Below are 27,199 nucleotides of genomic sequence, written 5' to 3' on the forward strand. Positions count from 1 at the left end.
CATTTTAAGTCTAACTGCTTTTTTTACCTCTTGAATATTTTAAGTCAATGTTGAAGTCTCATTGTCCTTAACAGGACTTCTGACCTCTCAGTTATTTTAGGATTATAAAAGTGAGACTGTCCCATACTACACCGAAATGCTGTCAGTAATATACTCAGTAATATACCATTTCTGATCTAATGCAGAATAATTAATGTAAGTCAGTCTATTAATTTTTTTCTCACACGACAATTCATGTAAGGTACATTTACATAAAATTTAGGCTATCAAGTATTAGTTTGCTAAATCCCATAAAATACTTCCCCAGCTATTTCCCTGTACAAGATTTGAAACTAACTATAATTAGCTGATAATAGTTGTAAATTGCTGTATCTTGCATCGCCTCTTTTTGCCACTTTTTAATGCTTAGGACTCTGATCCATCACCAAAGAAAATATAAAAGCAGAAGTTAATAACATTACTGAACTTCTACTGTGCCTTTCATCCAAGATCCAGAATACTTTACAAATATTAATTAAGTTTCACAACACCCTTGTGTGACACCAAAGCATCAGTGCTGCCGTGAAGAAATCAGTAGATATTACTTCTTTCTTTATGCATAAAACTTGATTTTGGCTTAAGGCATTGGTTAAAAATGCCCTGAAGCATGCAAAATGAGGTACTCCTTTGCCATTGAAGAGTAAAACATCAGATGTAAAGCATATAAGCCACCCCAACAAATGGTACCATTTAAATTCTGAAATCGATATTAACCACTCAGTTCTTTGCTGAAAAATGTAAAATGGGCAAAACAGTGACTCCTTAGCATATACTTCTTGTGACTATGTCAAATGCTACATCAATTCCTTGCAATTAGACAATCTCGGAGTATAATTACAACCTCTGCTATAAATTGGATTTATTGTATGGGAAAAAACTCCATACACTGCAAACAGCACGAACCACCAAAGAAATCACCTTCTCACCTCCAGAAACTGAATTCAGCTTTTCTGAAATATGATTGAGCCTACTAAATTTGTTTGTAGTCACCTATACTGGGGTACTCTAGTTATTATTTATAATGGGACAAACTCTACTATAGATATTTCTTTCCACTCCCTCTTGTGAGGGCCAAGGGTAACAAGGACAGATGTAGATTTCTACACTGAAGACTACTGTGCCACATCAAGTTAATTCCAGCCCATGTCTTGTTTGCAAGCATAACTACATTTAAAAGGCAAAGTATTAACTAGTTGTCCCTTGTAAGTCAGTACTCATATAGTAATAATATACAGTAATATAATGCAACTGTATGAGTAATATGATACTATTTTTCCTTCTAGAGGGATTCTATCTATTTCATTTATCTCTTTTTCTATCTCTCAATTTATGTCTGCTTTTATTCTTATTTCATAGTTTTCAAAATCCTCCTCTGATTCTTGTTTCGTGCCTTGTGCCTTGTGCAGTAGCATCCAAATGAAACAAATACTGCAAAGCTTCAGTATTAATGCAGAATTCAAGCTCTCTTTTCTACATTTGAGAGGCATGCTTCATGCAATTTGCAAAACTGTTCAGAATTATATGAAAACGAATTGTCAAGCTTGGATATTTTTCCAGAACTGATGCAAAATTACCCATTCCTAACATTGATAGTTACAAGAAGTGACTGAAATGCAGCTGCTCGTAGTGTGATTACTGTCACAAGTGATGCTGGAATTCTGAGGCAAGCAAAAAGGAAAATACACAACGCATGAAATCCATCACATTAACTTCAGACACCTGCAATGTACGTAGCTGCATCTGAGCTGGTTTAGCAGACTCCCTTTACAATCAATGAAGAAACCTGGAAGCTGTGATTCATTTTCTTCAAAGGGAGAGATGTGTCTATTACTTTTCATTGACTTTAACAGGAGTCCAGCCAAATAGCTCAGATAAAGACATCTACCCCACAAATGTGTGAAGTGGAACATATCCCTCCCACTGATATTGTTTGGGTATTTTATAGATAATTACATTGCCTCAGCAGCTATTCCACACCTTCATAACAAGAGCAATATCTATACTGCCATTATTGTATCAGCAAACTCCCACTATATCTTATCAGTTTAAAAAATTATAGGATAATGCAGTAAGAATATATGACTCTGTATACCATCCTGATAGCTTAAACATCCTGTTTATTAAATTCTAAAGCACTCTTAAAGAGCACCTACTTTTTGGTCTCTGCAGGCCTGGCTTTCTCAGGTACTGCATGTCTAAAATGAATACAAACACATTAATGTGTTTATAAACTTGTTCAAGGATTTAGCGAATGCAGGCATATTGAAAATGAGTAAAAATCCCATTGTGCTGTTTCACTGTGCAAGTATAATTTGTTTTAAATTATAAACCCCCAATCATTTTCTTACTTCAAGTATATTTTCATTGTTCCAATAATGTTGTACTCATCCTTGAAGTGAAGGAAACTCCTTTTCACCTGTCTTACTACGCACAGTTTTATGTTTCTGTAGACACTATTTTAACCATACTTTCTCTTCTTTGTCCACAGACTCTAGTTCCAGCAATATTAAGTAGCTATAGATTACTTCAGGATTTTAGGCAGTCCTTGTTTTAAGCAACAGTGTTCACCTTTTTCCAAAAACACTCAATCATTATACTTTTATACCTGTTTTTTTAACAGAAATAGCTCTTAATTTCTTCTAATCTCCTCGCAGTTCTATATTCAAATTTTGCACAAAACTCCAATACTGATTTTTTTTTCACTGCATTTTCCCATTCTGCATGTCTGGCTAGTTTGGATGCAGTCCCAAAGTTGCTCATCACCACAGCATCACCGTCCTTTGTAACTTACATCCATCAGTCTTACTCCAAGTCCAATCATTAAATGCCAGGCAGTAACTCACAAACTCTTCTTTTTTCCTCATCTGTTAGTCTTGTAGAGTATAAACCAAGCCCATACCATGTACAAACTCCTGCAGTATTTTAAACTCCAACCTATGATGCTAGTCTCTTTTTCTACGCATAATATCTGTTCTGTAAGATCTCTGAGGTATCACAGGTTGACAATAATAAAAAATACCTAAATGTTTGCTTCGTCATCCCTATTTGTAAAATATAAAAACAAAAATTATCATCAATTAAGATAAAATTGAAATAATATTAAAGTCCTCAAATGCTTTTGGTGGAGGGAATAGGGTTTATCCAAATTTAAATGTTGCTGTGTCAAAATGACACAGAATGGGCAATAATGTGTTTGTTTTTCAGATACTGTAGGTCTGAAGAGATTTTTTTTGTATACTTCAATTATAAAAACATTTAAAACATACAAACTTGTGCAATTTTTATTTTAATGAAGATGAGAAGTTCATTAACGAAGATAAATATTTCATTAGATGTTAAATAAAACAAAGAGATTTTTTGGCTTCTCTCAGCACAAAATTCCTTTGAAAGATTAATTAATACATGCAAATTATGCAAATTAGACCCATGCAAATATTTTATGAAGACAATTAAGGGAACCATTAATTACTGCTTTTTTTGCTTCAGTGAGATTCATTCATTTAATTTTAATTTCACTTTAACTGTTTTGATGTATAATCTTGCAGCTAAGAACTTTATCTTTCCTAGTGGGTCACTTAAACTTATAAATTTCATCAAGTGAGCAGCAACAGAAATCTGCAAAGATATTCTCTGGGCTATGTTTAGTATCAAGAGAAATTTTTGACACAATGCACTCCTAGAAACTGCAAAACTGGAAGGGAATGTGAGCTCATTCTTGGACAAGGTTCAACTGCTGGAAAAGCAATTAATTTGCTTTGGCTGTGCTAATATAGGGGAATTAGAAAGTGTGACACAAGACAAATAGAAATAATTAGTTCTCCAAAATGATGTTCTCATTAATATGGTTTGAACAGTAGAAATAAAAAACATTATTGTGGCATGTCTGCATTCTGTCCCTAGCCACAGGAGGTAGGAAAATGCAAGATACAGCATTTTTTTTCACCTTTGTAGTTTGTATGGTGGTGGCATTTATTTTCATTTTTCATTGTAGGTTTTAAGAAAGGCAAATTGTGGACCTGATCCTGTTATCTAAAACCTACTGTACTTGCATAAAGCATGAGGAATCCTTACACTTCTTCCTGTGAAGAATGAAGCTATAAACATAACTGACTAGGTTTTTCACAATATACTCGAGTTCCTAAATTGAAACTTTTATTTCAATATCTTTCATTTAAATTATATTTTATTACATGCAATACCCAAGGTATAATGTGTTTTTTCTGCAGCTTAAGCTCCTTTAGTAAAAAGATTGCTCTAGCAAAAGAGTTATGATATCCTCTCCAAATCCGATAATATAATTTTCTTTTTCCGTAACATGAATAGACACACACACATTTTACAAAGTACATGGAAGTGGATTTTCTCTTGCTCTCCCTAACACTTTCAGCAATACAAAGTTGGTTTTCTAAAACAGTGAAAATCACTAGCTGGCACTCTTTACAAAACCAGGCTGCTAGAAGGCTGTTAAGAACATATGCTCATTTACACTCTATATTTCTTAGCTCGTTGCAGGATTAAAGGTAATGTAAGACTGTAGCCACTTTAAAATATTAACTTCTCCCTTCCTTGCAGGTTTACCAAGTTTCAACCGAATGCACCTCCCTTTGAAAGTTTTGCTGTCTATACAGCTTTTATCTAGAATCAGGTATCAAAGTACAATGACCTGATATCATTTACTTATTTCAGTTAGGTGGCAAATCTATAGCATCTGGCAGAAATAGAGATTTTTCTCTTTAATACAAGGAGAGAAAATGTGACCAATTGTGTTAACATTTTTTGAAAGCTGAGCTGTGAGTACCACAATTAACAAAATCCTTAAGTGTGACTACCACAGAGGTTTAGCAAAATTAGCCAATAAAATTTCTAGAACTCACACTGTAATTATTCATTATAAAAGTCCTAATGTCTTTAGGGATATTACTGACAAAAACTTGAAACCTTTGAAATCTTCCTACAGCTACCTATTGCTTAACAACATGGATATAATATGTCCATATTCTAATTTGCTAAGAATGTGTTGAATATATGGATGAATAAACACAATTCTTGCAAAAATGCTGGGAAGTGCCTTCTTCCATCAATTCTGTTGCTAGTCAGCTGATTTTTTAAATGTGTCTGTGTTAATAACTTCCATACAAACAAATATTAGCACTAACACCTCATACCATATCTGGTAGATTCTAGACTAGCATTTCCTAAAAAGCTTCTGGCATTCAAATACTGTTCTCCCTTTGTTGGGATCTTCTTATTCTCCCTCCTCATTGCTAACTTCTTTCTCAGTTTGACATTTTTTGCTTCTCCCTCAACTTTCTGTTTTAATTTCTGAGGGCTACGATCTTCCTCACATTGTCTCTCTCTCTCTCTCTCTGTACTTTGGATCTGAGTAGTCTAATCCATAAACTGAAATTCAGTCACCACATCCATGTTGACAATTGACAAGGCCCTTTGTACTCCAGGTCTGTTCCCTTCTGTCTGACATAAAACCTCAGTCTGCTTTTCTGATCCTCTGTGTGCATGTGTCGCTGCTCTGACAATCTTAGTTTGAGAAAACAGAGCTGTTAATCATTCACCCCTTCAGATTCTCCTCATCTTCCCCACTACTACTACTACTCTTAGTCACTATGAACTACTCTTTTAATCTTCTCTGTCAGTAAAGTTCAAAATCAAGGTATCCTGTTTGTTTGTAACTTCTGACTCTTCATTACAACACAGCGTCTAAATTTATTCTCATAAGAAGTCTCTGCCCCTCATTCTTCTATCCCTTTTTCTAGCTATAAATTCACATGATGTTTCTCCTCATATCTCACCTACTAAAGTTTCTGTCTCAGTTGGATAAACAAATTTGTTTGGCAAAAATATTTTCCTAGTCTGCTTCTTTGAATTGTCACTCTCTTCTAATTCCTTGACTGGCTCTTCCCTTTTAACAAGTAGAAACACAGTACTTGAAAGATTTTGCCTTACCCTTCACCTTGTGCATTACTCCTTATCAAAATGCTTCAAATTGGAGTGGTACTTCCAAATAAGCATCCTCATAGGGCCGTCCACAGTTAAGAAGACCCTCATGCAATGCTTACAAGATGAACTCACTACAACCCTTCAGGCCTGAAGCCTGGATTTGCAGATGAGTCTGACAGAAAGACCTGAGATCAGGAATGCTGGCTGAATCCATAATGTGATGAGAATACAGGTTCATGGACATATATAACTTCCCATATAAATCAAAGCCATTTGCCCTCACAGTCACTAACATCCCATAGTCATTATTTCCTCTCAATATTTGTGCAAAGTTTTAAGGGAATTGACATAATTTGGTTACATTCCTTCAATAACTTTAGTTTACCTGGTCATGAATGACACAGTAATTTCAATACTACTATAGGGGACATAGGTAAGGATGATAACAACAAAACATTTAATGAATACTATTGCCCCACTGCTGGCAAGAGACCATTTTACCTCTTAGAAGAAACACTTTAAAATACTTTTTCTCATAAAACATTGCTGTTGCCATAACATACTTGTGGACAGATTAGCATTTGATGGCTAAGGTTTAATTAAATGTTACATCTTTGTGTTTTTGACTGAAACATTAAAAGAACAGGGTAGTAATGCACACATTCTTTCAGCTCCTGAAGCATAAAAAGCTCACACTGGTTTATCTTCACTTCTGTGAGTAAAAGTACAGAAGGAATTGAGTCTGTGTGTACACAAGAAAGCTGAAGGAAAAAAGTTCAATGTAACTTTGAGTTAGGAAGCAGGTAGAACCTACACTAATGAAATAATCCATTCTCTACCACTGTAGCGTCAAACCTCTGAAATGTCTTTATGCAAGGTGTTTTAACCAAACTGGTCATATTTATGCAGAAGTATCAGAATCTAGAATTTATATCAGGTCTTTTTTTACAAAAGACGAATACACAGGGTCAACTTGGTGAGTAGCACTCATATAAAATGAAATAATAATCAAGTAATATTAAGCAGCATATGCTGTTTTCAAAGTTTTCAAAGACTTGAAAACACTTAGACCAGGTGCACTTTGTCATTACCCTGATATTCACAGAGGTTAGCCATCAGTCTGAGCAAGTGCAGAGCAGGCACAGATGATGTGCTCCATGTATTCTGCTAGCATGGATTTTTGGGACATAAATCCTGTCACTGATATTCAAGTTGGTAAATTCCATCTAGCTTTCCATATGTCTGTACAATGAGAAAGCATGACAGAATATAAAAAAGGGAGGGCAAAACATGAAGGGCAGAATAAAATCTTTAGCTCTTGCAAGATTTAGGCTCAGTCTCTGATATACCACAGATTTCTGACATATCCATGATCAAGCTCCTTAGCCCATCTATATATAAAGATAATTGCTTTGTTCTGCATCACAGGAGTATTTCCTGATGTGAAGACTAAATCCATTAAAGACTGTAAAGTTGTTCAGATATTACAATGAAAAAATTTCTAGTAGATTTCCAGTTACTCCTGGCATAGCTCAAAACAATTTATCTGCAACAGCCACAAGGCTGCAAATTGGAATCAGTAGCACAAATAAAAAAATAAGTATCTATTTACTGAAACTTATATTCATGCAGAAACATTAGAATAGATTAAGTTTCCTCTGAAAATAAATAACCAAAATTTAACAAACTAGTTTAGGACAAGCTAATATTTTTGTAGATTTAAAAAATTAGTATTTTCTCACGAATAATCTGTCCTTAAACAGTTTCTCATGCTGTTTAAGCATGCTTTCCTTCACCTTGATGCCTAATTTTGTTTTGTTTCAATATACTTCTTTACACTAGCAGTTGAAAAGCATTACACTCTTAATAAATACATTCTATTGAACGTCTCCTAAAGAAAAACTTTGCTTCTTTAGCTATTTTAAAAATATGATTACTCTTGCAAGCTTCAGGGCAAAATGAATTGTTTGTTTCAAATAAAAAAGAAAAAGGAGGCAGCTATGAAAAGATTTTAATATTGAATGTATAGATAAAAGTCAAAGATGCTGCAAAGAACAGAGAAAAGTACTAGAATTAGAATGTGCTGAGACACAGTAGCAAAGTTCAAGGCTGCCATATCCAGGACCATTTATCTGTTTGGCCAAAGAGCTGATTTTGAGCCACACATGATATATATTATCAGATCCTTTTGAAAGTCAGTGAGTTTGGGATTCTTTAAAAATAATTTAAAAAACACCCACAACTGCTTCTCCCTATTTGACTTTTTCCTATCAGTCAAATGATGTGATAAATACAAGCTAGTCCAGAAAAACAGAATTGCAAGATCTAGAGAAATTATCTCACGAATGTTTGGTGTAAAAATGATAGGAGTGGCATAGGCCTTCCCTTTCGAATTAGAACAGCAATAACTATATTTTTATTCAATATATAAAATAAACTATGAATTTCCATTCAATATAACCCAAGTGTAGAATGTCATATGTTCAAAGGCATTTTAAATGAGCAAAAGGGGTTGGTTCAACATCTGCTATGATTTGAGTCATCCTGTAAGGCTGCTTCCAGCTGCTGCTCCAGAAAGGCCTGGATCTTGTGGAGGCACAAAGCAGATGTCTCAGATGCACTGCAGCATCTCAAATAGCACAAGTATCTACTTGTGGCCATCCAAATAACTTTTTAAATAGCGTGAGAATTAATGTTAAGATAACAATATCTTAACTTCTCTCTGAAAACCTCATTTCAGAGTTTCAGACATGCAGGGATAAGATAGAAAATTGATTATGACGTTCCTTGGTAGATTAGCTCACATGTCTTGCTTAGAAATTTTTTCTTCTTTGATGCAGATGGTGGCTGATAGTCAAAAAAGGCCACTGAATAGGATGGCAACCAATCATATTTAATGGTTTAAGTCCCATTGAACCTAAAATTCAAGATTTGAAATCTAATATGGATTGGATGCTTCTTTTTACCTACTAAAGCTGTAGCACCTTTCAGGAAGGACATAAGGATCTCCCTGTCTAATAGGTTTTCTCCTATGTATGCTAAATGGATAAAGTAACTTGCTGGCTACTGGTCTACATCACTAGTTCTTCAAAGCAAATTCCTTTATATGGGTACAATGAACAAATAGTAGGAAATTTTAGATCTTTATAGAGCTTAAAAAACAAATGCCAAGAAACAATCCTCTTCATGACATATCTTAACGTGATGTGATGTCACTTTCCAGCACTTATCTGAGATGTAGAAAATGTGACAGAGGGAAAAAAATATAAGAAAAAGAGACAGCCTATACACAATGTATAGGCAAACACTGATAAACAGTTTACAGCCAGCAGATCTAGCTCCTCAACCAGCCTCAGAACATTCAGGATTACAGTTCAGTTGTGAATGAACTAGAAATGCACTTTGTTTATACCTGTTTCATGGTAGGCTATAGAAATACTGTTTATTTCTAATACTAATTTCTATATTTCTAATATAGAAATACTGTTTATTAAAACAATGTCATCCTGGTTTATTAAAAAATCAAGCCTTTTAGTTCTTTCTCTAAAAGGGAAAATGTTATTTATTTTTTAGCTGATGAGACTATGTTAGAAATGTATGTTCTACCTGCCTGATCAGGTTTCAGTCATCTTCTGGTGGAGAAGACAAAGGAAACACAGTACTTATTGGAACCAAAAATACCTAGTTTGGTGCCTTGCAGTGCCCATCCTTCTCAGGTAGCAAGATAGCTGAAGTGACCTCAGAAATCTATTGGGTAAGAATTCATCCATCCTATCCTTCCCCCATTGAATAAGATGAACATGCAGGATGAATGAAAATGAAAGTCAAAAAAAATCTATATGAAGTCTTAATAGCCTCTGGACCACAGTGTGAGGTTTTTTTAATATTCTTACTGTCCTGAATTTTCCCACTTGACTCTGTTCATGCTTAGTCATTCATTTTGCACACAGTTTCTTCAAAAGTGAACTAAAGCACTATGTTGGAAGAAAATCTGATTGATTAACCAATCACCTCAGTAGAAAAGTCAGGAACATATTTGATTTCCAACAGCTCCATATATATAAAAAAGCTATAAAATGAGACGTATATTGCAATAGATAGCAATTTCAAATAAAATGTGAAAAAATTTATGTAAGAGTCTAAGTGTTGAATGAGAGAGTTGACTAAGAGTACTTAGCAACATAAATGTAACTGTATATTCACTCTGTGCCCTTCCTTTGCTTTTTGGGTGATAGATAACAGGATTATGTACCTTGAAGCTTAAAGGTGTAGCTAACAATGACCTATGAACACTATGAAACAATTGTCTATTTATAGGTTACTGCCTGCAATCAATATCACCTTCTGTTTAAGTTAATCAATGTTGTCTTTAATTGATTAGCTTGGGTTGAAAACCTGCCAAAGTTCTGACTCCTGGGCAGGGGTATAGAGAACACACTTATTGCTGTTTGGTCTCCATGCATTGTGAGGTAATTTCAGTATTTATCCATGGTCAATGAAATATGAAACAAAATAAACCTTTAATGTCTGTTTCCTCATCTAGTATTCCAGTACCAACAGTAAAAGACAGATGAACTAGCAAGAGATGTTTTAAATGCCTACTATAGAATCTAGTTTTAAAAGCTAAACTATATTGGATAGTCTGTCAAGCCAAAAAAGTCAGTAAAACAAGTGTCTTTAAAACTTGTAAGCTGGTAAAGCCAGTAAGGCTTAGGAGAAATAAAATAAAATATTTAAATTAGTGTGCATAGAGAGACAAGCTCTTTCTAAATGTTTAAAATTAAGAGAACCTATTTTCAGAGATATATCTTCTGCAACAGTAATGAAATTCAAGGTGCTGCACACAGATTAATGTTGTTATTTATTATTATGTATATAATTTCACTGAAGTGAATAGCACTGTTCACATGAATAATAAGTGCATGACCCTGACATTAATACAAGGTGTTACACAGTGAAGTCAAAAAGCAGCTGAAGTTTAAGGCACTAATCAGAAGGAAAATGAAGCATTATGTGCAACTGCAAATAAGAACAGAGTTGAACCAGCAAATATTTTATGAAGACTTAACAAAAATAAAATAGAATCAGTGGACTATCCAAAGGGATTTAGTAAGGCAGCTCCACTAAACATCACTGAGAGTTAGACACTAATATTCTAACAGTATCTCACCCATAGGACAGTCACTAGATCTGAAAATAAATTTTCTTTTGAGCATAGGAAAGACAAAGGAGAAGAGCAATGCAGAAAACACACTACCCTTTAGCTTCTATAATTGAACAGTGCATGTGCATATGTTTTCACCAATGCATCACTTTGTTTGACACACTCTGGCATGCAGAGAAGGATCAGCAACAAAACAGCAGATATCACTCCCCGGTGGGTCACTACAATGACTCTGCTCCATTCTGTCTTCTTTTCCATGTTTCTGTTACCTCAAATCACTACTCTTACCTAGAGAGGTGCTAGAATAACCCAGAGGAGAACAATCACATTACAGAGACAGTCTTGTCTTATGCCTGCAGTTAACCAAAACTATAGAGACTGAAACCAGTTGTCGTAGTGATCTTTAGAAATCTTAAAAAAGGAAAACTAAAGGAAGAAACCTGAAAAGCACACAGGTAAAAACAAAAATGCAAAATCTATCTGTCAGATTGCTGAAAGTCACATTTTCACAAGACATGTTATTTCACACTGGCAGACCTTCAAAGTGCTTCTTGAGTCTTAAGCTGTAAGCGGAAAAAAAGAATTTTTATTGACAAATTAAATGGAAATTATTAGGTACTTTGATTGTTTTCTGTGTTTTTTTTGTTTTGTTTTGTTTATTGGTTATATTTTTGCTTTTTGGTTTCTTTTTTGTTTTGTTTTTTGTTTGTTTTCTGTTTTTTAATCTGGTCTAATGGAATAACAGGCTAAGTGGCCTAAAAAGCACAGAAGTGCTCATCTCCAAACAAGTCAGTCCACTGTTTTGTCATTGTTATTTCACAGAACCTTTTTATATTTCTATGGGTCTAGAATAGTCAGCTGTTTGTTTCCATAAACAGCCTCGCTAAGTAGCAGATGTTTCCTTGGGCAGTTATTCAACATATCTAGAAAAAAAAAAATCCTTCTGCCTTCCAGGCTTCTGACAGCTTTGTTTCCAGCTCCTGACTTCTTTTCCCTGCTGAAATGTTCAACCTTTATAGCAGGCCTGCACAACAGGTGGGCCGTGGGTCTCTTGCAGTTTGAAAAACCATTTGTTTGGCCCTTCAGCTGCTGAGAAGCATCATGTACTGTTTGATTTGCCCAGCTGCCAAGAGGCAGCAACAAGATGTCCAGCAGAAAATGTGTATCTCCTGGCTTGTCACTGATCCCTCAGAATGCATGTGCCTCCTAGTCAGCCACCTGGTCAACCAGCAGCCACATGGCTCCAGATCATACACACACACATTGCCTTGCAGGTCAAGGAAGTGACATATCAAGAAATATCTGGGATATTCAGAAGTAGTACTTGGCAGGGGAGGAGGTGAAACAGAGGTGGAAGGAAAATGAGAAAGCAATAATAGAGGGGAAGCTGAAACAGTGCTGAAATGGGTCAACCAAGAAGGAATGTCACATGGGAAAATGAAAATGTATTTTCATTCTGCAAATGACCTGATATATTCATTTGAGAATTCTGGCTCTATACTAAACCCAAGCACCTTTCTGCTTGAAGTCCCATGCAATAAGAAATGAGTAACAACAAATCCATAGTACTTGCTAAGCGGTGATAAAACCAGAATAACTGATGAGCAAGTGTCAATTGAATAAAAATGTAGAATTTACAAGTTTATATACATAGAGAAACATTTAACAATTCCAAGAGTTTTAATAAGGAAAAAAAGGCAAGAAAAATCTTGGTAAAATTTATAAAGAATTAGGTGCTTTCCTTAGGTTTAATCAATTAATACTTTAGAGAACATATGGTTATTGTTTTACATGGCATTATACAGATGGATGACCTCATCTCTAGGCAGCTATGGATGCAAATGGAATTGCTTTTGATAAAGGGGGATGTGGAAAGGAACAGACAGAAATGCAGATAGAAGATAGAAGCTTTAAGAGAAAGATGCAATTATTGAAATGACTCTACAGATAAAAGAGATGTACTTAGCACTGGTCATCACAGTCAATATCATGCAGAAAATAAATGCAGAAAAGACTAAAGCGAAGACATTTTAGTTAAAAGTGCTGCAAAGAACACTGATGTCCCTAGAAAAGAAATAAATGTTCTGTCATTTGAGGATATTGAAAACTATTTTTAAAAAATCATTAGTTGATTTGAGAGTAGCTGTGCACTGGAAAATGTATCCCATCTATGATTAGCAGCCAACAATAATCCCCTCTAAGTCTACAAACATGAACTCATAAAAATACTCAAGATTTAGAAAAATTAGGACAAAAAGCCTGATATGAGCAGAGTAAAGACAGAAAATGTGACTGGGGGAGTGACTGAGACTGGCTAAACACATACACAGAAACACAGAAGCCAGGGCACTGGAAAACACTGTGAAATAAAGTACTAAAAATGACTGGCTGGCAATAACTGAGACTGAAGTTGGGGGACTGGATTATTTGCATTAATAGACAAGAACAGAGCCCAGTGGTTGAGAATAGAAGGAAAGAGGGGAGACAGAACACAGGGCAAGAAAGTCAACTAAAATCATATGAGGTTTCTTAGAGGGAAAAATCATGGTAACTGGACATATGGCATATGGACAGAATGTTGTAAGTCAATATCTAGAAACATGGATCTTGATTAATAAGAATATCAGGCAGAAGAAGTCAAAACTTTAGGGGTTGTAATTATGGCTGGATATAAAAAGAAACTTGCATTGAAAGGTGTGAGGAAAAGGGGTCAAGAAAGAAATTAGAAAAATTGGAAGTTGTTATTAAGATTGATAGAAAACCCAGAAATGAGGGAGAACCAAGAAAAAGTAAGCTTGATGGAAACACTGTTAGAGGTGATACAGGTTGCAAGAAAAATGAAAAGAAGATTCTGTACCCAAGAGCATGAAATGTATCCCAAGATTGTCTTTATCTCAGCAAGTATCTGTAAAACTGCCCTAGCAAAATGGTCATTCCTTAGGCCACACTGCTCATATTATGGTATTACAATTTATCAGTTACTTGGTTAGATTTATCACTGTGAATCTTCAGATTCAATTCCATATCGATTTCAGATATTGTCTCAGAGTGAAATTTCTGACTTTGTAATTTACTTGTTAAGAAGACAACCCTGGGAGATGGTTACCTAGGACAATAGTAAAGCAAAGCCCACAGTTGTTAGGAAATGCCAAAATTAAGATTTAATATATGAAAGAAATGTAGATAATAATTTACAACTATTTTGCATGATGTCTAATTATGGAAAAATTATATATAAACCAAGTATTATAAAAAGCATTAGAAGACACACTGACCACTGAAGATGAAGAAAATATTGGATAGATATCCCTTTATTCACCTATATTTTTGTCCCCTGCTCTGAATGAGACAAGGTACTGTGAAAAATACAGTATCTAATCATATAATGAAAGATTGTATCATGACACATACACAAAGACAGTTGAACAAAGGTGAGTAAGACAACCTTAATTCTACCATTTCCTAATTTTGGAATGCTTGACTTCACAGCCTAGATAATGGCCTTTTTCAATAAAGTTTTTAATCTCATAAAACATATCATCACATACTTCCACACACTGTTGTCCAAGATTTATAAATCAGAAATAGAACTGCATTCAGAATCACCAAAAGTTCCTTTACATTGTGGAAGTCCTTCAGATAACCATCTTTCAAACACAAATATAACAAAGAAGAATCAAGGACTATCAGTTGCTGAGATTATTACGTGGATTTTGCTTGTTGAAAAATAGATTAAACAAGTTTCAAACCAATGCAGAAACCATTTAAGTTAGGTTTCAGGGCAAATTACTAAAGCTATATATAAGCAATTTTTATTAAGGTGGAGTGCAACTGCAGGGCAGCTTTTCCCTAATATTTGGGCAGCAAAATGTACACTTGCAATGGGCAAATTTAAATCATAATTTCTTTCTTGCTCTTGTTCAGTAGCCTTCAAAGGCACAAGGAACTTCAGACAGCACCATGCAGTCAGTGTGCTGAGTTGCTGTTATTTTCTTTCTCTGTTTCTGGATCTGTTCAAAATCTCTATTTCCTGCCTTGTCCTTTCCTTGGGGAAAAAGACAGATGGCCCTGGAAGGTTTTGTGTGCATGGTAGCTGAGGGGTCTTTTTCTTACCCAGGAAGGTATAATCTGAAACCACTTAGCATTACACTTAACTGAATTGTTAATATGAGCCTAGAGAAGAGGTGGAGAGGTAAAGAAAGGGAAGATGTCAGTGGGAAAGGGATTAGAAAGGGTGAGTTCATTTTGCTAAGGGACAGGAAGAGTAGATAACAGACACATCTGGAAAAAGGCTGATAATGTGCTAGAAGAAAAGAATTATATTTGCAGCAGAATAAGGAACTGAGATGTGAAAATTTGACCAATGGACAAGGAGGATAAATTTTCTGCTATAGGAGAATGCATAACTGAGGAAAAAACTGATTGGGAGTGAGCAGGGTGGAAGAACTTTGAGAATACAGAAAATGCAAAGGGCGTCTTGCAACAAAACCAAACATTTAGGGGAAAAAATAGACCTGAGAATTTGGGGAACTTAGCAGGGTAAGAAGACTTAGGAGAAAATGATGGAGCTGATTTCAGGAGCAGCTGGAATGACGACATGCAGAAAGAAGTTGGAAATAATTTAGAAGAAAGCAGAAAAGGTACAAGCTGAGGCAATTGCTAGTAAATTTGAAATAAATGGAAAAAGACTAAAAAATAGCAGCGTAAAGAGGGAAAAATTGATTAATCTTTCTCTTCTTACCAGGATAGCTTAGGGACAAAAGCATCAAACCACTTGTGAGCAATTTGGGAAAAGGAACACATGACAGGAACATGACAAGGAAAGAATGGTCAATGGTGAAGATGGTGCAGAATTAGAACTAATTTAGAGGATTTTAGATAATGTGTAAAGTGACTGGTGTTTAAATAGAATGAAAATGAAGGTACAGGACTTGGGAGGGAAACTACTGTGAGATAAAAAAATGGGAATCTGGGCTATATAGATGAAAAGAAAACAATAGTGTAGGCAGGCAAATACATGGTAAGCAACCAGATGGAGAAGAGAAAAATCAATGGAAATAAGAAAGTAAATGCGGCAGTAAATGTCATTGCTCTAGTGCTTAGTAAGAGGTCTGTTAACAAAACAGTATATAAAAGTCAAACATTATCTTTGTATGGTACCTTTTTGTGTGGGATGAGGGGGTCTTGGGAAACCGGATTGGGAGCTAGGCATAGGCATCTAGTGAACCTACAATATGTATGGAGAAGAGGATAATCTGCTTTATTATTATTTAAAACAGAGGCAAAGAAAACATTTAAAACCAGTGTCTTCACCAGTTCCTAATAGCTTAGTATCTCTTTCTATCCCTCAAAAAAATACATAAGTACATCTGAGACCCAAATTTGAGTTATTTATTAAGATTATTTGTTAACATTGGATATTGCAGCAAACTGTTATATCCTCAATATTTAAAAAACTCAAACACAACCCTAAAATACCCTGCATTGCTTCTTTTTATAGTCTTGTATTCAAATTCCTTCTTATTATTGCTCCCATTTTACAAAAGACTTTACATGCATTAAAAGTGAATCTAAATGAGACCTACACGATGAAAAAATAGAACAGAACATACCCCCTTATTGACAAATGCAATTATCTTCCATGCTTAAATTAGTTCTATTTCTTACTCTTCAAAGTGATACTTAAAAATAGCAACATTAGATATAACTTCAAGTTGACAAGTATCCATTTATTTATAATAAGTAGTAAACAAAATCTTTAGTTTCAATTATGATTTTCTTGCATAATATTTTCTTAAATGCTGAAATTACACTTTGTATTTCAATTATATCACTTCCCTACAGAGCACTGCAGCTTTCCCACCTTTGTTTGCTTAGTTATAGAACTACATAGCATGCTCAACACAGTAAATTGAAAAATAATTGTGGATAAAAAGACTATTACCCCAGGCATGCTTAGACACTGAGACATAGATATATTTTTGAGAAGAGTAAGAAAGTAGTTCCCTAGTAAGAAAGAACCTGAAAGATGCATGAGATGGAATTATTTTTTAAATTATGGAATATACTGTATATAGAATAATAGAATATAATTAATATTTGTATATGATATTTCTTCTATAGTGCATACCAAAGTATAGAAAAAATAAGTTTCAAATAAAATGTAAGGACACTATTGAAATTTTGTATAATTGTGACAATAGTCTTTGTTGCCCCAAACAAAATCCAAGAAGGTACTAGAAAATGTTTCAACCATTGGGAAGCTTTTGTAGCATTTTGCAGGCAAAAGGCCCCATCTGTACTGAGCATGCTTTATTCCAGTGCTGCAGGAAAAAAGTGGTTCTCTCCTTGCAATTCTTTCTCCTCACTCCTGCCTACAATTGTCATGCTAAATACAGAAATTGGAACAGAATGCTCCCACTGCTTCCCTCCCTGATATCCGGGCAGGTACACAAAAAGAAACAGAAATGAACTGAAACCAGTAGGGAATGTGAGCCTGACCAGGGAGACAGGGGAAGCAGACACTACAGATGGAGATGTGGCTTGCAGCAGGGAAGGCTGGTGACAGGGGATTTCTTGGAACGACTGGGTAAGGGGAGGAGGCAACAGGAAGGGTCAGACAGAGCCAGGGGGCTGGGGTCATGGGGAGAGAACGAGCTTGTACTCAAGGAAATAATCAGGGTGGCATGAAAGGAAGTTCAGAAGAGAATGCTGGAAGAATGTGAAGTTGGGAAAAGAGAGCAATGTAATGCAGCACAAGGAAAAGAGTCACATTAGCAATTGACAAAAGGTGGGATTGGAGGGAGAAGGAAGAAAGAAGAAGGAACTGGGACAGATACACAGGGATACATAGCAAGGGGAACACAGAGAAAAGGGAATTTATGGTGAAAGGAAATCCTCCTTCCAATATTGGAAATGAACACAGACTCCTGACATTTGGCATGACTTGTCTGCTATTAACTGCTTCTTGAACTATTTCTGAAGCCTGTCACCCTATAATGACTGATTTTTGTTGACAATATGTTCCTACAATTACATTTGTGTTGTAGGGTTACATATAGCAGTAGATCGAAAAGTTCTGAACTGCTGTAAGATGATTGAGCTGAATACATTAAACTGTAAGACATGAAAACTGTATTTCCTGCTTCTTCTTTCCTTTTTCTTAAAAACCCTTTGCTTTTCTTAATAACCCTCTCTACTCTGTTGATAGGGCAAAGTAGATATAGGAAATGTCAGAATTAAGGTTGCCTTTGCAATATGATTCAATATCACAACCAGAAAATATCATGGTCCAGTCTTGAACTAAACAATCATCCGTGTATTTTAGCTTTGTTTTAATGTGCATCACCTTGGACAGATGAATCAAGGAAAAGTCATTACTGAGAATGTCTCCTGTAAATCCTTGATTTCATTTCTTGCAAAAAAATGGAAATATATGAAATGAGCAGAGGATAGCTGGGAAACAATGCATAATCATTGTTCAAAAGCTGAAGTGCTGTTCCCATGTAGTTTGGGATAAATCTTACAGAATACATGCTTTCAAATTTGTGTTGCTCATATTATAAGTATCCAACCTGATACTTCAGCCTATGAACAAGACTGAATTCAACAGGAACAGTGATTTGATTATACCTGAATGTTTCTGCCAAAAATGCTAATTATCCTAAAAATTAGGTCATTGATACTTGACAGTTAAGCAACATGTTGTCTTAAACTGTATTTGACTCTGTTTCCCAGCTATCAGATTGGAGTGCTCCAAATTTCACTTCCTTGCAAGAATGCTCTGTAGATGGAGCAATTAATGTTTGCAATGAGTGCAAGTACTGCAGTGACTGATGCAGAAAAAGGGCCTCCCAAGAAATTAGAAGTCTATTTTAGCATCAAAAGAAGTACCAAAATGTCTGGATTATAAAAAAATGAAATAGTGGCTGAATTCTTACCAGATTAGTTGTATCAAATGGTGCTTTGAATAACATATATGTTTTAAGGGAAGGAAGGCAGGATTCTGGGGTAACAGACCTCATAACATGTATTCACTTCCCAGGCAACATTTAATCTGGCATATTCCAACTTCTGTGTTACTGACTTTGCAGACATAACTTGCTTTAAATGTCTTTGTTTATATATGTGTGTTTGTCTTTCATAAGAACTTATTGCATTTTTGGTATTTGTTTATATGTTCAATCCATTAAAAGCTTCTTGACTTTTTTATTCTGTTGTTACAGCCTCCTTGTGGCACATCAGTAACTCCTTGGAAGTTAGGAAATACGATTAAATAACACACAGAAGATGTCAAATGATACTGTTAGGATGATTGACTTGAAAATGCAAAATAAAGGCAATTGAGTATGATTACTGGAGCTAATCCTTTTAGGCTTGCCTCTGAAAAATGCACCTTCATTTGCCATTGAAAACAATTGCTATTTTTATTGCTTAGTATTCATGTAGGTAGATTTAGCCTGTTGATAAGAATAGATATTATAACATAAATACTGTCTTCAAAACTTGTTCTTTACTAATATCTTGATGTCTTCCATGTATATATACATTTAGATTCACAGGAGAAGTAATATTGCTCTCTTTAGTATTTCATATATAAATTTACTCAGCATATTTATTTTATTAAAATGTAAATAATGGGATGTGGTAAATGAAAAATCCAAGATGGGAATAAACAGCTTATTTATTGTTAATGCTCAGAGTAGTTTATTGAAACACACCTTTCAGTAACTGCCATGACTATTAGCTATGAAATTCTCATCATGCCTTGAATGTTACCCATTAGGTTTAGCCATTTGTACAGTTAGAAGGCTCAAGATGTTTCAAATATACCTTTAAAAACATTATTAACTCAAATCAAACCACACATATTCACAAAAACTGCATTTAGCATATCTGAGATTTAACTCAATACTGCTTCAAATTAATTATACTTCTTTAATTGCTCTGTATAAACAGAAATGACCTATTAATTTAAAGAAAATCTATCAGCACAGAATGTATTCTCTCTTATAAACAAGCAAGATGAACTTGACCTTGTTTGAACTTGTTTTGATGTGGCCCAGATGGTAGGCTACATGCTTGAATAGCAGTCTAAAGCTGAGGAAAAACTCATATAGCAAGATCTAGATTTATAGCCTTTTGCAAATTCCTACCTTGTATTGTCCTTTCAGCATCTGTTCTGCCCCCGCTGCGGTCAGCTTCTATCTCTGGGGTCAGAGAGTCTAGAAACATAGAAAGGTAAGACTGACACATATTTCATTTGATTCTTATAGCCCTTTTTACAACCTGTTACTCCAATGCTGAATTACAATACAATCAACCTTTGTCAGTTTTTTTAATGTTGAACAATGACTGGAGGCCAGGACAATTTTTTGTTATACTGGGAAGATTAATGAGCAATAGATTTTTCAAGCATAAAAGGGGGAAGAAAAAAAAGGAAAAAAAAAAAAATTGACTTCTCAAGCTAATAACACAAAATTGTCCTAGTTTGAACATTCTCTCCAGTGAGTTTATTTGCACATACTATATAAAGTAACAAAGCAATAAAGAGAGAGGTATCACTTGAATGAAGGAAAGAAAAGAGATTTTCTTTTTTTTCCCCTTTCCATCATGTTATAAATTTTCAATATAACAAGATTCTTTTGGCACTTAAATTGAAAGTTAATGACACAGAGGCAAAAATTGGCTTCTTACCATTTAGGACCCTGAGACTATCTGTTGAAGCTGCCTGTTTCAGTGTTTGCTCCGCTTGCTCTCGTCGTTTAGTCTCAAATTCAAGTGCTTCCTGCAATTTCCTCTTTGCTTTCTTTTCTTTCTTTAGCCTTTTCTGAATTATTGCTGTGAAAAGAAAATAACATCAGGGTACTCCAGTTTGGATCTGAAACTTGGCTGCATGACGACCTGTTAAGGGTTCCGAGAAACACTCTAACTGCAATGTTCATATCCACTGATTAATTACACAATAACCATTTAAATCACTTGAAATATGTTGGAATCACTCTGACAGTATATGACAGTATTGAAAACTCTAAAACTATGTGGTATCAGGCAATGATGTTTTTAATTTTTTATTTTTTTTTTAACAAACAGCTGAGAATCTGAATTTTCAAATCAGAAAACCTCAGAAACCAGCAATGGAATGTACTTTTTGAATCATTTGATGTAGGTAAGCCCCTGTCTCTGGAGGTGAGGCAGTTTTCAGAATTAATTTCACCATTTCAATTTCCCATAGCACAGTTAATAGCCATGTGGTGATGGAGTTTTTGCATCCCTGCAGCTTCTCTCACATAAGAGGGGGATCCATCTACCTGGGTCCTGGGTAGCCCTCACCCTTCTCTGGTCCTCATTTCCTGGGAAAAGGCCCTGAGTCTTCTAACTCCCCTCCAAGCTCTGCTTTCTGCAAGCCATCTAACCTCTTGGTGCTTGGGCTCTTCTCCATATTTATTTGTTTTCCATATTTGCCTTTTGTTTCTCCCTTTTCTCCCTTTCTGTTGGTGCCTCTCCCATCAGCCATCTAACCTTGAAGAACTCACAGAAAATCCTTTATGGTGCTGGATCCTCCAGTCAAGTAAATATTACTAAGCTTTGTAAATGTGAAGGGAAAATATTAGTAAAGAAATTACTATTTTGAAATTAAATATATGAAGTCCTTATTTAGAATAAATGTTTTCCTTGAATCTCTTCAGCTTACACTCTGTAGGAAAAGGATGCCAAATCTACTATGGGACTTAATCACAATTTTCTCTTCTGTATTACCAGAGACTTACAACCACAAAGGTAAGACTTGCAGGATCCCTAACTAAAGGAACATATTACAAGTTATGCTCCTGACAGAAAAGGGTAACCACCTTTTCTACTCTGTTAAAACCAAAGTGGGTCTCTGAAGCAATCATGTAAAGCTGTAAAGCATGGCATTATCTCCCCCACCACACCCCAACTGTTCTTAAATAGCACTTTGGGGTTTTCATGGATGTGCATGTAAAAAGCTTTTGGTCTTAAGATCTTCCTGGATAATCCTCTCCAGGAGATTCTGTCATTTTGGCACTAACTAAAAAGTTATCTACTAAACTAGCCACTAAAGAATTCTTTATACACACCAAAAGAATTATCCTTACCAAACCCAGATACTAGGAACTGTTAGGTTTGCATGCCAAGATTTATCTAGCCCTGTATCTCACTGCAAAGTAACCTCTGGTATATGCCTAGGAATGAATGCTGGAAAACACAAAAATATACTTCCACCAGTTCATACTCCCCGGGACAATAGACTGTAATGGTGGTATCTTTCACAAAATGCAAATAATGAAACTTTTAAAGAGAACTGTCATTGTTATTACCCTTTAATTTATATGCTAAGAAGAACCACCTTTTAGATGATCTTGTATGTTTTGTGCTGCTATACAGAACTGCTCAGGCACAAAATTAACATAAGCACATATCCTGTAGTCAGAATAACTACATAATTTACATCCAAGATTTTGGAATTTTGGTTCTTTCTCATTTTGTACAACACCAACTACTTTACAGGCTAATTAGCTCATACTATCAAAGAACATCTAGCATCTATACAAAGGCTAAACTAAATACATTTTGAATCATTGCATGGTTTTAATGTTTTCATTATAAGTACTTTGAAAGTGATTGCAATAAATGAGAAGGAAACATATGTTGCTTTCTGAATGAAAATGTCATCATGGCTGACACATTGTAGATGTGACTACAGCAGTCAGAGAGCCAGAATTAGCAAACCCTTACTGTGTAGCTGCTCACAGAAGAGATATTATCCTACTTTCACCAGTTGATGAGACACATCCTAAAGCCTTAGGAATTGCTAATTGGAAAATTTAAAAAGAAGGAAGGAAACAGTACAGTAAATAAGCAGCTCTGTAGAACATACAGGAGCAGCTGTGAATCCAACGTTACATAAAAAAGGGCAAAAATCTCATCTATAACAAAAGACAGATTTTGCCTAATGCTGAAGATCCCCTTCACATAAAGGATTTGACCTCTATCTGATACAGTGGCTTGTGGTTCTATGCTGTAGCTTTTACATGTTTTTCAGTATTTTCACATGATATCTCTTCACCTAACAGGGAATCTGGTACATTTCCCCCTTCTTGCTCATGCTTCCATTAAGATGTTAAACTTTCTTTACAACATGACACTAGCTCTCTGAAAAACTAATAGTAGGTAAAGGCTCCTATGCATTTTTCTGCCTTTAATTGAAGAATACATTTTCACAATAATTACAACCTGGCCTTATTTTTTTCTCTCTTACTTCGATCTGTTTATTTGAAAGAACAATCCATACTTTTCTTTCTTTTATATGGAAGTATCCACTAGCAAAGATAGTCATCCTCATTATATTTGGTTTGCTGCATACCACCATTAACTGTTCAAATCCATTCCTCTTCTGTTTGTTTTCTTGTGCAAGATTGTCATTAGAGGAATGCATACACAAAAACAGGTAATGCATCATGCTGAAAATAATATTGCCAATTATATCAGTAACCTGAACAAAACAAGGGACTACCCCACGTTTTTTTCTGACATATAACTTTGAGTGAAATTCATTTTGCTTAATTTAATCTTTTCAAAACATGTGTCTAGCACAGCCTAGTCAACTATGTGACCTCTGGATTTAAAGGGAAGAGAAAAAAATCTTCACAGTGCAATTGACCCTACCTACCTGAGAACAAGCTATACATGTTTCTTTTATTATTGTCCAGAAAGCAAAATTCTATTCATTAAAATGAGACACTTAATTTATAGATGGCAAGACTAAAGCAAGGTCAGATGGATTCCCCCCCAAACTTTTTCTGCTCTGCATGTGATTGTACAACTCTAAAAAGGAAAATATATTTGACCAGTTGTGAGAAAGATGTGAAGATCAGCCAAATTACTTTACTCTTTTATCAAATTACTTTAAAAGTGCAAGCAATACAATTGTCTTAAGTAGAATGGACCAATGGTGGACAAAGGAATGATTCATTGCACAGGTGTGATAATTGTTAACAGCAATTGTGTTTCAAAATATATTCTCAGAAGTTAAAAAAGGGTAATAATGATGTGATAGTCCTACCTTTTAATGGGTCAAGGCATGAAACACGATTACATTGTGTACCTGCTGCTAGCAGATTACTTTAAGGCATACTGACATTGGTGGTGAATCCCACTGTTCTTGAGATTCTCTGTTTAGGTGGTTACCAAAAAATTAAATTGGACAAGAAAAAACTTGTAACTCTAGCCCTGCAAAAATACACATCTGACTTGTCATGGTCTGAGTTAAACAGCAAGGGAGTCCCAGAGGTTAACTGTCCTTGCAAAATAATCAGGTACTATTAAAGGGTGAGATACAGAGACAGAGAAACGAATGCATAAAGAAAGATAGAAACATGCTTGTAATGCAAATAGTTAATGCAAATCACTCCAAATTGCCTCACCTTCACTATCAATGTAATTATTTTAAAATCTCTAACATGTACAGGCTTTACTGTGGGCTGATGTTAATCCTACAAATGCTACTACTGCTTGTGCTTCATCAAGAACCTTCACTGTTACTTCTACAACCATGTATTTTATCTACTATGCATAATTAAGAACTCATATTTTATCATTATCTTTATATTTATTGCATACAGTTTGCCTAAATATGCACTATAAGAACAGAGCAGAGCTCCTAAAAACTTGCAGATTCTTAAATTTGATACAAATCATCTTTGTATTAAGTACCCATCCCTTTCCCTAATGACCACAACCTGCAAAGGCCTGTTACAGCATGTAAGGTATTTATAATTGCTTTTGTATTACTGATGTAACAATATTCAAGAAAATTGTTGAGAAAAAAGGAGGGTCCTTGCTCCAAGTCTCATGAAGACCCTATACAAAATTAGGCAGGTTATGAAACATCCTTCATTGCAGTCAGCTGAGACCTAACATGATCTAAGGGAGGTAAAATTTTGATAAAACACAGGTGTTTGATAGAAAATTGTTTCCTAAGGAAATAAATTACAAGGTGTTTATGTCTGCTTAATCAAGATACCTCTGTTCTTCTGCTCCACAGCCAACTGTTTTTCAAGTGTTTCCCTCAGTTCTCGTTCCCTGAAGAGTTCCATCTTCAGCTCTGTTTTTTCCAGTTGGACCTGTTTCTCTTGAGCTCTGGCATTGTCTATAGCAACTTTTAGTAGACCCTGTTCAGAGATAAAGTTGGATATTTGGAGAATGTTAGAACAACTGACTTAATAACTAACTACTGTTATTTTTCCTTGATGGTAAAGTGATATTTTAGAAGTAAAATAATTCTGCCACAGGATCAGTTACCTCTTATCAACAGCGAGTTTTAACTGGAATTAGCTTTTCAACAGGCAGACAAAAATCTGTAAAAACCTGGGAGTCAGGTTTTCTTAGAAGACACAAACTCACCTCTGACTGTGAATATAACTCATGAGAAAATTACAGGAATAGGTTTACTCCTCTTAGGAAAAACTGGCAATCCCACAGTCACATTGTACACAGAGTTCAATCTCGAGTCCTACTTAAGCCAATGGAAATTAGCTAAAGGAGAAAGTCTTTTAAAGTCTTGCCATCTTGCTCCTCATCGTTGATAATTACTAATAATTTCAAATATTTACATATATCACGAATGCTACCTGGACTACAGGTATACTGGAATAGTAAAGAAAGGACAGACACACAGAAGGAAGATATCTCTGTTTTAACAAGTCTGTTCCCTGATTTGTATGATCATTACCTCACAGCAGAAAAACAAAACACAATCATCTCTTGATTTCTCGACCTGAGATGGCTGATACAAACTCTCCTTTCTTTCTGTTGTTAGTGTATCAGGAAATAATAATTCAGATTATTTTAATCTTATTTTGAGAATTTCAACTTCAAAATTCCTTCTTTTGCAAGGAAACCAGATGATCCTGGCACAGCTAACAGTGTATTATTAATAATGTCAACTAGATAGTTAGGACACTGAGACAGGGCATCAAAATATAAGGAGAAATGGAATTTAAATAAATGAACATGCAAATATACTTTTCCCTTTCCCAAAAGTCTGGCCATCAATCTCTGGGTCTACATCCAAATCTCTCCTACTGAAGCTATCAAAATAATGAAGATAATTAAACATGGATATTCATATATGAGCCTCCATGGATATGAAAGTAACTCTCTTATATCCTAGGTAAGACTCCTGATAACTTAACCCTAGAGATAATTTGACCCAACAGAGATTTAATTACTGATATAAAGCAAAACAATGCCAACTAGAGAGACAGAAAAGTGTTCCCCAATGGTTCTGCTAGGGGAACATTCAGCTAACAGATATAAGGTTCACACTCAAGACCTGGTTTGAGCACTACAGACATAAAATCATGATGCCCCTCTCCCGAATAAGCTTCCTCACCCCCCAGCCACACTTTATAAATTTGATTCTGGGTTGCATGTTTTTTTTTCACAATTTAAAAAAAATAAAAAATCTCCCAAGGAAGAACGGAAAAATAACCAAGTATAATGATACTTGAGAAATTTAAAAAATATATTTTTGTGAGTATTTTGTGAGTCTGCACATTTATCCCACTGGTCTTCCTAGTGTCAATGATTGCTATAAAATTTGTGTCCTTCAAACTCCTCTTTTAGTTCTATTTTCAGGACCTTTTACTTCCAGTACTCCTCATCTTCTTAAATTGTTGTCTCAAATCTTGTCTTGCTCAGATCCTAATGCTCTGCAGCTCTGTTACACTTCAATCTATTGAAGTCCACAGAAGCTAAAAGAACTCAGCATCTTCTGACTGCAAGGCCCAAATGGTCAGCAAAATTGTACACACTAAATAAGAACAAAACCATGCTTGGAAATTCAATAACAATGATAACACAACAAATGTCCTCAGAAATATGCTTAAAGTTTTAGCACTTTTCTTTTGTTGTTGTTAAACAGCTAAATCACAAAGATATTTTGAATTAAATGTTAAACCTGAATGATTACTAGAGAAAAAAAAAAAAAAAAGAAATCTACCTATAAAGCTCTACATA

At 35.1% G+C, this 27,199-nt stretch overlaps 1 protein-coding gene across 4 annotated transcripts in view; it reads right to left on the reverse strand.

The window, feature by feature from the left end:
- DACH1 (dachshund family transcription factor 1) overlaps positions 1 to 27,199 on the reverse strand; it is a 349,840-nt gene that overhangs the window by 14,758 nt on the left and 307,883 nt on the right. For 2 of the 4 annotated variants that reach the window (XM_056489614.1, XM_056489595.1), the window contains 4 exons: positions 25,203 to 25,350; positions 20,855 to 20,998; positions 20,314 to 20,382; positions 16,319 to 16,385 (listed from right to left, as the gene is read on the reverse strand). In XM_056489614.1, coding sequence (XP_056345589.1) covers positions 16,363 to 16,385; positions 20,314 to 20,382; positions 20,855 to 20,998; positions 25,203 to 25,350 — 384 coding nt within the window. In that variant the 3' untranslated portion in view covers positions 16,319 to 16,362. The remainder of the gene's footprint in view (positions 1 to 16,318; positions 16,386 to 20,313; positions 20,383 to 20,854; positions 20,999 to 25,202; positions 25,351 to 27,199) is intronic. The other 2 variants (XM_056489604.1, XM_056489586.1) reach the window with 1 other exon arrangement.

The sequence above is a fragment of the Oenanthe melanoleuca genome, chromosome 1, assembly GCF_029582105.1.
Source record: "Oenanthe melanoleuca isolate GR-GAL-2019-014 chromosome 1, OMel1.0, whole genome shotgun sequence".
Classification (NCBI taxonomy): Eukaryota; Metazoa; Chordata; class Aves; order Passeriformes; family Muscicapidae; genus Oenanthe; species Oenanthe melanoleuca.